At 46.2% G+C, this 14,711-nt stretch overlaps 1 protein-coding gene across 2 annotated transcripts in view; it reads right to left on the reverse strand.

Annotated features, from left to right (window-relative positions):
- Positions 1-14,711, reverse strand: part of Clec16a (C-type lectin domain containing 16A) — a 197,173-nt gene that overhangs the window by 171,984 nt on the left and 10,478 nt on the right. For both annotated transcript variants that reach the window (XM_028778325.1, XM_028778326.1), the window contains exons 2-4: positions 9,636-9,764; positions 6,700-6,833; positions 1,742-1,890 (exon numbers count right to left, since the gene is read on the reverse strand). In XM_028778325.1, the coding sequence (XP_028634158.1) occupies positions 1,742-1,890; positions 6,700-6,833; positions 9,636-9,764 (412 nt within the window). The remainder of the gene's footprint in view (positions 1-1,741; positions 1,891-6,699; positions 6,834-9,635; positions 9,765-14,711) is intronic.

Here is a 14,711-nt window from a genome sequence, read left to right on the forward strand (position 1 = left end):
GACAGCAGCACTGCTTGCACTGGTCTGCTGGGTGACTCACTCCAGGGAAGCTGGCTGTAAGATTGTTGGTCAGCCCTGGGAAGAGGCCCCTGAAAAGGAGCTGTGGTCTCCCATGCACAGCCAGCTTCAGCTAACCACCATGACAGTGAAATAAACCCTCTCACCATATTCCAGCCTCCAGAGGACATTAGCTTCTTGGGCACTATGTAAAATAGTTCTCTAAGACACACTAAGAAGACTGTGGTACAACTCAGTGAGTTGTCTCAGTGTCAGTGAGACATAGACAGAAGTCTGAGGGAGACTTCTTGGACTTTTCTGAGAGAGTTTCCTCAAAAGGGATACAAGAAAGGAAATGATGTCAGAAATTCTGACAACATGTGACTGAGTGAAATCTGGAGCTATAGCAGTCACATGACCATATGGAACCAAGCCTTGAACAGATGGCAGTTACAGTTACTGAGCAGGAAGTTAAAAAACCCTGGGCTCTTGATACAGTGAGCCAGCACATGAACAAGGCAGAACATAGCTGCCATTTGTACTTTTAAGTATATGAGCTAAACTGACCTTATCCTCAAGCTCCTTGGTGCTATCACAGTAGAAGCAATTAATTTACTATGTAAGTTGTTATGTAAGGAATGTGAGGGACCTAACCCCTCAAGGACAGTGAGTTTATCACTTCACAGAACTTTGAAGCTATCATCTCATTTAGTGAAGCCCTGAAACCCATAACCAGGTATATAGTTTCACCTCATTTCTCAAAGGAGGGGGCGCAGAGAGGCCTGGAAGTCCTCTCGTCACACTGCAAGGAGCAGAAAAGCTGTGCCTAAATGGAGTCTCTGCTGTTTTCAACAAGGTAACCTCTGGACTTTCCTCCCTGCCAAGTAAGCTGGAGTTTACATTAAAATAGAAAGGGAATTTGTTCAATTAAAGAAAAAAGTAGGCCAGGCAGTGGTGGCACACGCTTTTAATCCCAGCACTTGGGAGGGAGAGGCAGGAAGATTTCTGAGTTCGAGGCCAGCCTGGTCTACAGAGTGAGTTCCAGGACAGCGAGGGCTACACAGAGAAACCCTGTCTTGAAAAACAAAACAAAAAAAGAAAAAAGAAAGAAAAAGAAACAAGTTTGTGCCAGGTGTGGTGGTGCACACTTTTAGCCTCAGCCCTTGCAGAGAGCAGAGGTGGGTAGTTCCCTTGAGTTTGAGGCCAGCTAGGGCTACAGATTGAGTGCCTAATCAATAGGGGTTACACAGCAAAACTCTGCCTCAAAAAAAAAAACAAAAAGAAAAGAAAAAAAAAGTTTGTGGGGTTCAGCAGCTGAGAATGCCTCCTAAACAGTCATGAGTCCCAGCCCCAGTCCCACCTAACAAGTCTGAGATGGCCTCGCATGCCTTTAACCCCACCATGGAGACGGGCAGAGGCAGGGGATCACTGAGGCTTGCTGGCTGACAGGTACCTGAAAGATACAAACAAGCTCCTGGTCCAGGAAGAGATCCAAAGGAGCAAACTGGAGAGTGACAAGTCGGGATTTTAGAGCCCTTGCTTGGTCTCCACAGACCCAGAATACACTCGTACATACTTGCATGCTTGCATGCATGCATTTGCATACATGTGCACACCACATTTTTTAAAACAAAAAATTATATTTAAGTATGCCAAAGTCTGTGCTCAGGAAAGTGCTTTGTAGAGCACAGGCCTCCACGCTAGGGTTAGCTTTGACAGCACACACCTGCTGGTCGCCACTCACCTCATTGTAAAAGAAATGGACAGTGTGGTTGTTGAGCTTTAATGAAAGTGTTTTCAGGAACGATATGTAATATGCCATGATCTCCTCGTCGGAAAAGTCAAATTTATGGACAATGATCGAATTTACATAGTTATTAGACAGCAAATAATCTAGGAGAGAGAACACAAAGTGGAACAGGTGAGCTCGTGCTGGAGGAAATGCCAGCAAAGGCCGCTGGGTAACGAGTATAGCTCAACCAGTGAGCACAAAGGGCAGCTTAACCTTTACCCATCAAAAAAAACACACACTAGGTAGGACCATCAGCAAGCACACAGACCCTTCCAGGGAGGAGCTTGTGGCCTCCCTTGTGAGCCCAAAGAGACAGACTCAAGCATGTTTTCTGTTCATCGCTAGCCCACATGGCCATCGAAAGACATTATCATGCTTGAATGCCAGAAAGGGCTGCACATGTCTCCCATCTCTATCTACTGACAATCTCTTAGGAGTCCCTGCATCCCCACCGCCCTGCATCCCCACCGTGTGCCCAGCACCAGGTTACCTTTATGTGGTTCTAAGGGGAGCAGCACTACTGACACCCTTCACCTCTGTTGGAAAGGCTGGCATTCTCAACAGAACATACACCTTATAAAGGAATACACCCAAAGTAGTGAAGGTGTCAACACCACTAACCTAGCAGGCAAGATCAGCCAAACTAACCCTATGATCAACATGGTGAAAGATAACACAACCAGCCTGCCCTCACGCCTCTAATACCTGAGGCAGCTCTTGGGGCCAGCTCCAAAAGAGGCCAGGAGGGTGGGGAAGAGCCCTAAAAATCCTGACCATATGAGTCAAATGAGTCATGGTCACAAGTGCTACAGGTAAGCTTGCTGTGTGTGGAAATGAACTGTATAGACCCTTAAGTTCCTTCACATCCGCATTTAACACACAAGCATGTGAGCCTCAGGTATCTGCTTCAAGGGATATTATACAGATGTATGCTTTGTAGGCCCCACTCAGTTAAGGCCCAGTAGGTTTGCAGTTCCTCAGAAAGCTTGTCCATACCCCTGCCCTGTAAGCATCTTCTCTCAAGACAGGGGACCACTCCAACTCCATCTCTATAAACTTGTGCACTTGCTTGTGAATCTTACACAGAGGAGTCAAACAGGACGGGTGACACTGCATCTGAGTGCTGTCATAGGCACACTACCTCCCACTCTTTGTGCTATCTAGTGGATTTTAAAAACTGTCCCCAACTTACTTATCCACTTATGATTTGCCATAACATAAAACTTCGGTGCTTCTGATGACTAGAACACTCGTGATCTGGCTAGGGACAACTTGGGAATAACAATGAGAATAGGTGAAGGGAATTAGGACATCTCAGTGAGCCCTGTATTTATAGGTCAGTGACTCCTGGGCCACAAATGGCACAAAAGCTAGCAGCTACATTCTACACCTGGGACAGCCATAAGGTTCATCTGCTCCCCACAGGGACTTTTCTAAGTCCTCTACACGGCTTTGTGGGGGGTTAGGGATCAGTAAAGGGGCCCGTTGTGTGGCTGGGAGTTTTCTACTACCACACCATGGCTGACATTCTGTGGTATTCTGTTATAATAAACCTGGGAGTCAGTAAGTAATCTCAGTCTCTTGGGCCTCGGTTACTTAGGTCACCAAACAAACAGGCAACAGTGGCCTCTGTGTAAGGACTCCCTGTAATAGCGTAATAGTGAAAACCTGGAAAGCACCTAGATGCCCACAGTCAGGTTCATTTAATAACGATGCAGAACCAGGGAGAGTCACATGTAGGAACAACAGAAGCCAGGCTGGTGGTGGGAACAGAGTGAGTAGGGCGGCCTGCGTGGCTGAGTGTAGGGTGGGAGGCTACAGACACCTGACTGCACTTCTGTGACTGCGTTCTGCTGCTTTACAATGACTCCAAAGCAGTGAGTGGGACACAATGGCGTTTAACTGTGATGGTGGCACTCAGAGGCTGAAGCAGAGCTGGGTGTTGTGGCACATGCCTTTAATCCCGGCACTTTGGAAGCTGAGACAGGAGGACTCAGAGTTTGAGGCCAAACTGGACCACAAAGATAAAACTGCTTGAAAAGCTGTTTTAAATAAACTGTCCAGAAAGCAAGAGGTGTGTGACTGTTGGGCTTCTCAGGCAGGTTCCCACAGTGCTCCCACCCACAGTGCTCCCACCCACAGTGCTCCCACTTCCATGTACAGCCATACACATGTCGGATGACCTCTGTATAAAATCTAAAAGAGTTAACACAGATGCAGAGGGCAGAAAGGGTCATCAGGGGCTGTGTGTGGAGGAAGTGGGGAGGCTGGCTAAACGTCACAAGACCTTAGCCTGTGAGGCAGCTAAATTCTCCATTACAGATTGGTGACTGATGATGACAGCTAACGGACCTGACCTAGAGGTCTGAAATTCTCAGACAGGAGGCTCTGGAAGGTGATGAACACCTCAAAGGATTCACATCAGATCTTCAAGGTACGACACTAAGAAGCTAAGACTTTCAAAGGATGTATTGTTAATTCCTAGCCCTAGATGGATTTCAAGACAGTCACAAGATAAAACTCCAGGGACCCCATACTAAAGCTTAAGACTCTGGAATTGTCCCAGTGGCCTCAGAACATTCCTGGATGTTTAGTTCTGGTTGAGCCCTGTGCCTGAACCCCAGAGCTGGATCTTCCCCCTCAGATCTCAGAAACCACACTTATTCCACATCCAGCAAACAGAAACAGAAGCTGATACCAAGGGAAACCATGCAGGGAGACGTGAATTAGCTCCATCTGTCAGGCTGCGGTCAGGGGAAGGAGAGCTCTGTGGCTGCAGCACCACCTAGTGGCCACTGCTAAGGTCACCACCCAGCAACTTGATTTGTTAAATCTGCCTTTGCTCCAGCGCTCGACCACTTTTCTCTTGCCCTCGAGAGCAGGACCTGAGCTGTGCAGCATTTGGAGTAAGTAAGCTAGCATAGAATGACATCAGGCTGGCTCAGTCCCAGCATGGATAACGTACTGGTCTAGGCAATGCGCTGCTGAAGGTCTGTCCTGGGTACTGCAGGATGCTTAGCTTCCATCTACTTGGATGGACTGTGACAACTAAGAGTAGTTCCAAATGCCAGTAATGAGCCGGGCGTTGGTGGCGCACGCCTTTAATCCCAGCACTTGGGAGGCAGAGGCAGGCGGATTTCTGAGTTCGAGGCCAGCCTGGTCTACAGAGTGAGTTCCAGGACAGCCAGGGCTACACAGAGAAACCCTGTCTCGAAAAACCAAAAAAAAAAAAACCAAATGCCAGTAATGGACCCAGAAAATACCAGTACCACACTGAGGATCTGAGCTTATTCTCCTGTGTTGAAATCTCTTCTCTACTCGGGACTTGCTGGACTGGTTACTTTGGGTCCATGACTCAAACTTTCTTGGAGTTACAATGAGAGCCTCAGTAGTCCCTGCCTCCCAGAAGAATAAACGGGGTGTACTGAGGGTTGAACTGAGTCAAGCTCTTGCTTGCTGGGCAATGATACTGAAGCAAAGGTGGGAGTTAAGACCTCTCCAGCCTCCTCCATTGCTCCAGAAGTACTGGCCTGTGTACTACTCAGACATTAGATTAAACCATGCAGAGGGACTAGAACCCTCCCACACTGAACTACCCTCAACACATTCAAAAGCTGCACATGCTACTCCCAGTGTGACTGCAGTGTGACAGGGCTTTCAGGAGTAATTAAGGTTAAATGAGTTTGCAGCGTCAGGGTCTACCCCTGACAGAATGAGTGTCCCTACAGAGTCAGAGAGACCAGAGGTTGAGCTCTTTTGACTTCATTCTCTTACAGACAGGGTCGGTATGTGAGAAGGTAGCTAAGGTCTGATGTGTCCCCCAAGTTTCATAATCTCTATTCCTGTAATGAGGCCACGTTAGAGTTCAGGCTTAGGGAGTGGTACTTAGGTGATGGAGTGGAGCTATCATGAGTGGGTTCATCTCTTTCTCACTGTGAATTTTTCCTCTCCTGCCTCTCGACTAGTTAGTTACCTTAAGAGCGTTATTGTGGGCTAGCAAAATGCCTCAGAAAGTAAAGGTTCTTGTCACCAAGCTTGAGACCCACAAGACAGAAGGAGAAGTGACCCCTAGGGTTACCACTCACTTCCACATGTGCTTCACATTATGAGCATGTGCTACACACACACACAGACACACACGTACACACACACGTACACATACACATGTGCATATATGCACGAAAATAGGAAAATACAATAAAACTTTTTAAAGAAACATTTGAAGCTTTGCAATGGGAGATTACCTGCACTGTAAAGCTCACAGATTAAAAAACAAAAAACAAAACAGGTTACCATGTGCTTCATGAGAAAATATATAGTCTCTTTAACACAGACTTTTTGGCTGTGAGATGAAGCAGCAGAAAGCTCTCACAAGGTGTGGATGCCTAATTTTGAACTTCTTGGCCTTCAAAATCTTAAGCCAAAATAAAGCTCATTTCTTTAAATGACCTAGTTTCTCAGAGCTGAAGAGACGACTTGGTGGTTAAGAGCGCCAGCTGCCCTTCTAGAGGACCTGGGTTTGATTCCCAAAAGCCACATGGTGGCTCATAACCATTTTTAACTCCAGTTCCAGGGTATACAATGCCCTCTTCTGGCCTCAGCAGGCACCAGGCACTCACATGGAACATAGACATATGTGCAGGCCAAACACCCATGCACATAAGAAATAAAAATATTTTTATTTGTTATAGTAATAGAAAACAGACTCAGACAGCAGCTGTCTACAAACTAAGAAGAAATCCCCACCAGAAACCAGCTCTGACCTCAGCTTCCAGAATAGTGGGCAAACACACTTCTACTGTCCGAGCCGCTAAGCCTACTGGGATAAAGCCTGGGCAGAATAAAATGGGTGGGATACAGACACACGAAACCACCTGACACTGGGCAGTACACAGGCAAATGGCACTTACAGAGTGATGTCTCGTGGCTGATGTTCTCAAAGAGAATGTTCAAGGTCTGTAGCAGCTGGACACACACATAACGGCCTGATTTCTGCCGCAGAATGTTCAAGAAGAAAACAAACATGTTCTTCTCCAGGAAGAAGCTGGGGAAAGAACAAGAAAGGGTCAGTGGGTGATACGCTCACAGCTCCTATGTGTAGGCTCGCCCTATGAAGACCACCAGTGGCAAGACTAGACTGTGACACCTGCCTGGACAGTCTCAGTGACCATGATCCCATCTGCAACTAAGGACAACACATGTGTTATGCTTCTTTCACTTCCTGTCTCCGCAGACCAGGTCAGTGCTACTTCCATGAAGTGTTGAACTAGATTCTGACAGAATAGGTATGCTCTTTTCCTGCTAAGCGGCCACACAGCAGTCTGTGCGCTACAAGTATCATTCCTGAGTACATACACAACTTGAATCCTTAGCTTCACCATGAAACCTATTCCCTTTGTGCTCCCATATCCAAGGTTAGAAAAGCACAAGAACTGGGCTTCTCTGAAGGGCCAGAGGATGCTCAGTGACAGCAGAGCTTTCCACTTCTGCTGTCAAGTGTGCAGCTTCCAGATCTCTAGGCAAAGAACTTAAAGAAAGGTGAAGACACCGATGTGGTGGAGGCACTCTTCAGTCCCCAGGTCTGTATCTGCTTTCTTGTGCTGGAAGGACACATAGCCAGGAGCACTGGCCAGGTGTGTGTGTGTGTGTGTGTGTGTGTGTGTGTGTGTGTGTGTTAAAAATAGGACCTTCCTTTAAGAAAGATGTTGTCTCTACTTATTTGTTTACTGTATTTGAATAGGATCAGTTTGGAATAGTCAAAGGCTGGGATACGGGTCAGTTGATAGAGTGCTTGCCCAGGAGAACATAAGGCAAGTGTGGAAGCATGCATCTGTAATCCCAGCACTTGGGCAGAGGAGGCAGGAAAACCAGAAAGAAGTTCAAAGTCATCCTCTTAGCTACACTGTGAATTCAAAGCTAGCCTGGAATATAGGAAACTGTCTGAGAGAATGAAAGACAGAAAGAGAGAGAAATAGAGTGAGAGAGAAAGGAGAAAGGGAAGAAGGGAGAGAAGGAAGGAGGATGGATAGAAAGACAGACAGAAAAGGAAAAGTCCCTGTAGTCACATAAGTCTGCTGGTTGACTCAGTTCTGGGTGGTCCTTTCTCCTCAACTCCATAGAGACCACTGGCCTGACACTCACTGCCACATAATTTTGTTTGAATCCGTAAAATGAATAATAAAATAAGTGAATGATAAAATATGACCTTAAAAACCTGTCAGTCTTTTCTGGCTCTGACTGCAAGAGCTTGCCTGACCACATACACTGCTCTAGTTGACCTGGAGCATCTCAGGCGCCTGACCTACTTTGTCTACCTCCGCTTCAGGTTATAAAAAGCAGCAGCTCTCCTGAATCATGAACACACTCAATACCACTGGGCGACCAATGGAGGAAGCTGTCAAACATCTGTGCCTGGATTTTGCTGCTGGGGTGACTTAGTAACCTAGTGTGAAGCTCCCAAGGTAGATGTTTGTATCTTTGTGTGTACAGTGTGTATGTCTGTGTTGGGACATATAGACACCATGTCAAGTGCGTGGAAGTCAGAGGAAGCTTTGGATGTTCACCCTCACCTTCTACCTTTCTTGAGATAGGTGTCATTGTTGCTGCATAGACAAGCTACCTGACCTAGCTTCCACCTTTCAGAGATTTTCCTGTTTCTGCTTCCCATCTCACCAAACAAGCACTGGGATTACAAATCTGTGCTGCCATACAGAGCTTCTACATAGGTTCTGGGGGTTCAAATTCACACTTGTATGACAATTTTTATTTTTCCAGCTTGGTAGACTCTGGGTATGAGTACCTCCCTCACTGTCTACCAGCTACACATGGGGATACCAACAGGGCTTCCATGTGGGCCAAGGGGCAAATTTGGTAGATTCTCCTTTCAAATCTAAGCATGGTTGCTGGCCCTCAGTAAACATACTAGGGACTAGGGAGATGGCTTAGTGGATAAAGTGCTATCCACTTGAACTCAGAAGCATGAGTTCAAATCCCTAGAATCCATATAAAAGCTGGGTGAAAATGGCAGTCTGCCTGTAATTCAAGCTCCCAGGAAGCAGAGATGGATCCTGAGGACAAGATGGCCAGTTAGTCTAGATCACTGGTTCTCAACCTTCCTAACACTATGATCCTTTAATACAGGTTCCTCATGCTGTGGTGACTCCTGATCACATAATTATTTTTGTTGCTACTTCATAACTGTAACTTTGCTACTGTTATGAACCATAATGTAAACAGCTGTGTTTCCTGACAGTCTTAGGCAATCCCTGTGAAAGGGCTGTGACGAATTAACAACCCCAGGGTTCAGCAAGAGACCTTAATTCTAGTAACTAAAGTAAAGAGTGGTAGAGGAAGATACCTGACATCAACCTCTGATCTTCACAAACATGCACATGTGTGCACACATGCATATATACCCACCTAAAGATATTCCCGTATATGTTCCAACATGCATAGATACCACATATACACATATGCAAGGCAATAAATAAACTAAAATAAACAGACTAAATGCTGGCCTTCAGCAACTCCCTCAGGGCAGGACCTGTTCATTTAGGATCTAACTATCCAGGACATTCTTCTTGTCCTGGAGTAGATGATGGGGCACAAGTTGGAATGTTATTCACAATATCTTCAGCTTTTCTAGAGAAACTCATTTCCATAGTTCCATAGTTCTTTCCTTTTTGGCTTGCAACTCTACATTCTCAAGGATGTTTGATACAGATATTCAGGCAAGATGAAATTAGTATCAGTTCCTGACGTCATCAGGAATGGCTCATGGTGTACACTTGGAAAGACACCCAAAGGAAGTGGAAGGGCCAGGAAACAAAAGCACTGCAAGCCATACTCAAACACAGAGCTGTCATTCTGATCGCCCCAAATCAGGATCTCAGTGATGGAACGGATGGTCTCCACAAGCAGGTTCCGGTTCTGTTCTGTGACAGTGGTGTTTTTTGTTAAAACATGGTACAGGTACCTAGAAAAAAAGGAAGCAATAAGAGCTTACTCAAACTGATGTGAAAGCCAGGCCCAAGGGCCATTGGCAACGCTCACAGCATAGCAGTGATTAAGTTTGTATTAGCACAGTTTCCAATTCAGACTGAGAGAGAGGCACCCTGTACCCCCCAAATGGCAGAAAGAGCTCTGAATCATTACATGCCAGGGACACATCTGCCCAAACTGAGGCAAGAACACTGCCAAGACCTTGAAACCAGCACCCAAAAACTTTAGGATGCAAACAAATTACAGAGCTGGCAAAATCTAGGTTCCTGAAGCACACATGAGGATTCTGATTCAGTGAAACTAAAGGAAGAACAAGCATGGCTTGTCTCAGTCATTGGTGATGGATGCCAAGAGACAGTAGTCAGTTCCAGGTACCTGATGTGGGATTCAAAGCAAAGCTGGTGATGGAGTCAGAGGTCAGGGTCGGATCTCCCTTAGCCAGAGCCTAGGACACTAAACACTACTTTCAGAATGCCTCCAGTTCCCTGTTCCCTGTAGTACAGTACACTATGGAAACCAGGACTCAGTATGGGACAGAATGAGTGACTCCTGCCCAAGGAACAACCTCATCTTCGAAATCTAGAGTGACTGACTGGGGAAGTTAAAGTCCAGGAGACTTCACCTGTCAGGGACACAGGCTTAATTAGGAAGGAGACTCTGGATCAAAAGGAGGTGGCTCACGACGTCTATCAGAGGCTGGGAGAGCAAGAGTAGAGGGGCTGTCCCCACAGTCCAGAAGAGCAGTGAGCAGAGAGGCAGCACCCTGGAGGTGGACTAATTAGACCTAGCTATGTCTACACTTCAGAGACAGGCCCAAGTGTTTAGTGTTCTATGCTGTTCTTACTGTGCTGTCTGGCATGATAAACAAAGCTCTGCCACCGAGCTACAACCTCACGTCCCATTTTTCTTTTCTTTTTCTTTCTTTTTTCTTTTCCCTTCCCTTCTCTCACTCGCTCCAGCCCCACTTGCTATGGCCCTGCTTGCTCCGGCCCAAAGGTTTTACTTATGTGTTTGCTTATTTATTTATTTATTTATTTATTTATTATATGTGAGTACACTGTAGCTGTCTTCAGACACCCCATAAGAGGGCATCAGATCTCATTGCAGATGGTTGTGAGCCACCATGTGGTTGCTGGGAATTGAACTCATGACCTCCAGAAGAGCAGTCAGTGCTCTTAACCGCTGAGCCATCTCACCAGCCCTTATTTATTTTTTCAATGTTGCAAGACATATTTTAATATTTGGTAAGTCATGGACTACAAAGAATAGAATAACATTATAAATTAGTTTATCATCATTTTTACAGGAAGGTATTTTTATTTTACCTGTAATAAGCCTCTTTTATAACAATACATATGTGTTTAATTAACAAAGGGTAGCTTGACTCTATTTCATTTTACTTATTTTTATTCACTTTACATCTTGATCTGTCCCTCCTCCCATCCCCCTTCCCCTCTGAAAGTGGCGGCCCCCTCTGGGTATCCCGCAACCCTGGCACATCAAGTCTCTGAAGGGCTAGGTTTTTCTTCTCCCACTGCATCCAAACAAGACAGCCAAGTTAGGAGAACAGATTCCACAGACAGGCCACAGTTTTAGGAATAGCTCCTGTTCTAGTTGTTCAAGGCCCACATGAAGGCCAAGCTACACAGCTGCTACAATGTGCAGGAGGTCTAGGTCCAGCCTGTGTATGTTCTTTGCTTGGTGGTTCAGTCTCTGAGACTCCCCCCACCCCCGCCAGGGATCCAGGTTAGTTGACTCTACTGGTCTCTAGTGGAGTTCCTATCCCCTCTGGGGCCCTCAAATCTTCCTCCAACTCTTCATAAGGGTCTCCAAGCTCCATCCAATATTCACCTCCCATTTTTCATTATTTTATTTTATTTTGAGACAAGGTCTCAGTAATTTGACTCAACTGGCTTTGAGCTGGCCCTGTAGCCCTGGTAAACCTAGAACTTGTAATCTGCTCATCTTGGCAGTCATGTCCAGCCTGAAATGCAATTTTTAACATGCAACAAAGTAAAGCCCTCCAAAAAGATAAATCACACAGCCTTGGCACTTGGGTCTTCCCACAATGCTGCATGTGAGGACACAAGGCCCATTTTCCTCTACAATGAAGTAGCTCAGCACCTGAACCACCCTGGAACAAACTATATGTCCACTGTGATTCTACTACCTATTCTACAAGAAACTCACGGAGCACTTTCCTAAACTGTGGTTCACAGGCCTCCTGCACCTGCCTTACCTGTTTAAGCTGCTCCCTAGGCAGCTCCCATGCAATCCCATTACTAGGCTATTGGGTGAATAGGTTAAAATGGTATGTGCATGTGCAATGTGTGCGTTCCTGAGGATCAAACCCAGGGGTTCTTAGATCTTACATGCTACACCTATGCTCTAGAACAGAGCTATATCTCCAGCCCTCTCCCTTAAAATCTGACAGCTGCTGCACCACTCCCAATGTGGCCATCAATGACCTCTCTACACAGTCCACAGGATAATGGACATGCTCCCACGGACCAGGTAATGCTGACAGAACAGGTCAGGGGAGGCAGTCTTCGAACTCTGGAGATATGACACACATGTGCAGGAGGACAGCATAAACGCTCTGGTATCACATGTCACACTCCCGACTCACTGCGAAACAACATGAGTGACCTCATCTACTCTGAAGGCCTGACTTCCACTGAGCAGGCTATCTGAACAGACGGCCCTTGTTGCCTATCAGTCAGCAACTGCTGCTCATATTCAAGCCTCTGCCTCTCTCCATACGCTTTCTTTGGAGAAGGCTTTTTTACTCCAATCCTCCAACTCCCATAAGGACCTGGCTATCCCCTCTTGGGAAGTAGCAAGTACTTCACTGAGCACTATGTTCTCCATGGTCTGTCTCTCTGACTAGACTGGAACCTCCAGGTCAGGAAAATCATCTTAATGATCATAGTGACTCCAATACACTCCAGAATATCTGGTACATAACAAGTGCCATATAAACACTGAATGAAGCAGAGGACAGCCTCTACTCATACGCACTGGAGTATACTATACAAGTAAGGGTTTAAGAAACAGCACAGAGCTATAAGAGCTTGTCAGGCTGGGCAGTGGTGGCGCATGCCTTTAATCCCAGCACTTGGAAGCAGAGGCAGGTAGATCTCTGTGAGTTCTAGGACAGCTTGGTCTACATAGTAAGTTCCAGGACAGCCAGGGCTACATAGAGGAAATGTCCTGTCTTAACAAACAAACAAACTAAAACCAAAACCACCACAACAAAAGAGCTCATCAGGCCTTGGAATCCAACAGTGTTGGGTTTGACCCTGGTACTGGCATCTCCTAACTGTATTCTGGGACAAGCATTTGACTCACCTCTCTCTGTCTAAACACAGAAGTGACCACAGTAGTAACCACAGAGGACTTTTCACAGGGTTGTTTGATTAAATATGGTGATACAAACAGCTAAGTGTGGTGCCTGGCACACATGGTGCACCACACACAAGCAGTCTTAGCTGCTACTGTTATACTGTGGGCATCATGTTGGGGGTTGTTATGAACATCCTTGTTAGATTGTACAATTCCATAGACTTTAGAAGGTGATAGCAGGCTGGTCCCAGACAGTCAGGGAAAAAGGACCTAGAGGGGAAAACTGAGGTGAGAAAGGTACAAGGCACTTAGAGCAGGAAGTGAGCTTGTGGGTCACTTCTGGAAAGGCAGTAGAGTACGTAGTCTATTACAGATGCCCGCATTAGCACATCTAGGTCTGGATATCTCCATCACTAACAACTTGGTGATCCGAGCAGGCTACTTCTTCTCTTTGTACCTTGATGACCTCCCCTGTAAAATGGGAGTACCTGTCCTTCTGGTGGCACTGGGAAGAGCAAGTAAGTAAAATGAGACAAAACTAAGCTGGGTACAGTATGCACACCTGTAAGCCCAGCACTAGGGAGGCAGAGACAGGAGGATGACTTTGACTGAGTCCAAGGCCAACCTAGATGTACTACATAGTGATACCTTCTTTCAAAAATTTAAAAGAAATCTCAACATTCAGGAGGCAGAGGAAGATGAGTTCCAGGCCAGCCAGGGTTATATAATGAGACCTTGTCCTGTCTAAGAAGGAAGGAGGAGTAGAAAGGGGGAGAGGCTACTAAAGTGCTAGTTAGGATGGCTTCCTTCATGATGTAATTGCACTCTAAAGTCCTATTAGGGAAATTTTCTCACCTGGGCTGATGGTGCACCCCCAATGAAGCAATGATCACCTAGTAAACACTCTAATCTCAGACATGTGAAGCCCTGTTTTGAGTTGTTGGCTAGGACTGTCTAAGAGATTCCCAAAACACACACCCTATTGCTGCTGCCCTTGGTTACTTACAGGAAGGCAAGTTCCTACTGCTGAAGACACCATGCCCTTCAGAAACAGTGTCCAAACCCCCAGCTGGAACTGACCTGGACACCCTCTCCCTGAGAACTAGCTTTCATGGTATCAGAAGGCAAAGGAGGGAGGGAGGCAACCAAGAGTCCTACAAGCTATGACACCTATGAACCACATCAACAGCCAGCATGCCATGATAACCCTAAGGGTCCAGTTGCAGCACATATACCTTGGTGGTAACCAACAGCTCTCCAATTGGACTCAAAAGCTGTTGAACAAGAGGGAGACCAGGCCTGGTGCTGGAAACCTAGCTAACTAATCAGTGCTAGCAAAGTCATGGTTATTGGAGACTCTATAGTCACTAAGTTATTAAACCAGCATAATTCCTAACAACAATCTATAAACATTTGTCCTTACACCCACAGATAAGTGTGGTTTACAGGCCTCATCAAGAAAATGTCTCGCCGGGTGGTGGTGGTGCACACCTTTAATCCCAGCACTTGGGAGGCAGAGGCAGGTGGATTTCTGAGTTTGAGGCCAGCCTGGTCTACAGAGTGAGTTCCAGGACAG

The sequence above is a fragment of the Grammomys surdaster genome, unplaced genomic scaffold (assembly GCF_004785775.1).
Source record: "Grammomys surdaster isolate TR1022 unplaced genomic scaffold, NIH_TR_1.0 334, whole genome shotgun sequence".
Classification (NCBI taxonomy): Eukaryota; Metazoa; Chordata; class Mammalia; order Rodentia; family Muridae; genus Grammomys; species Grammomys surdaster.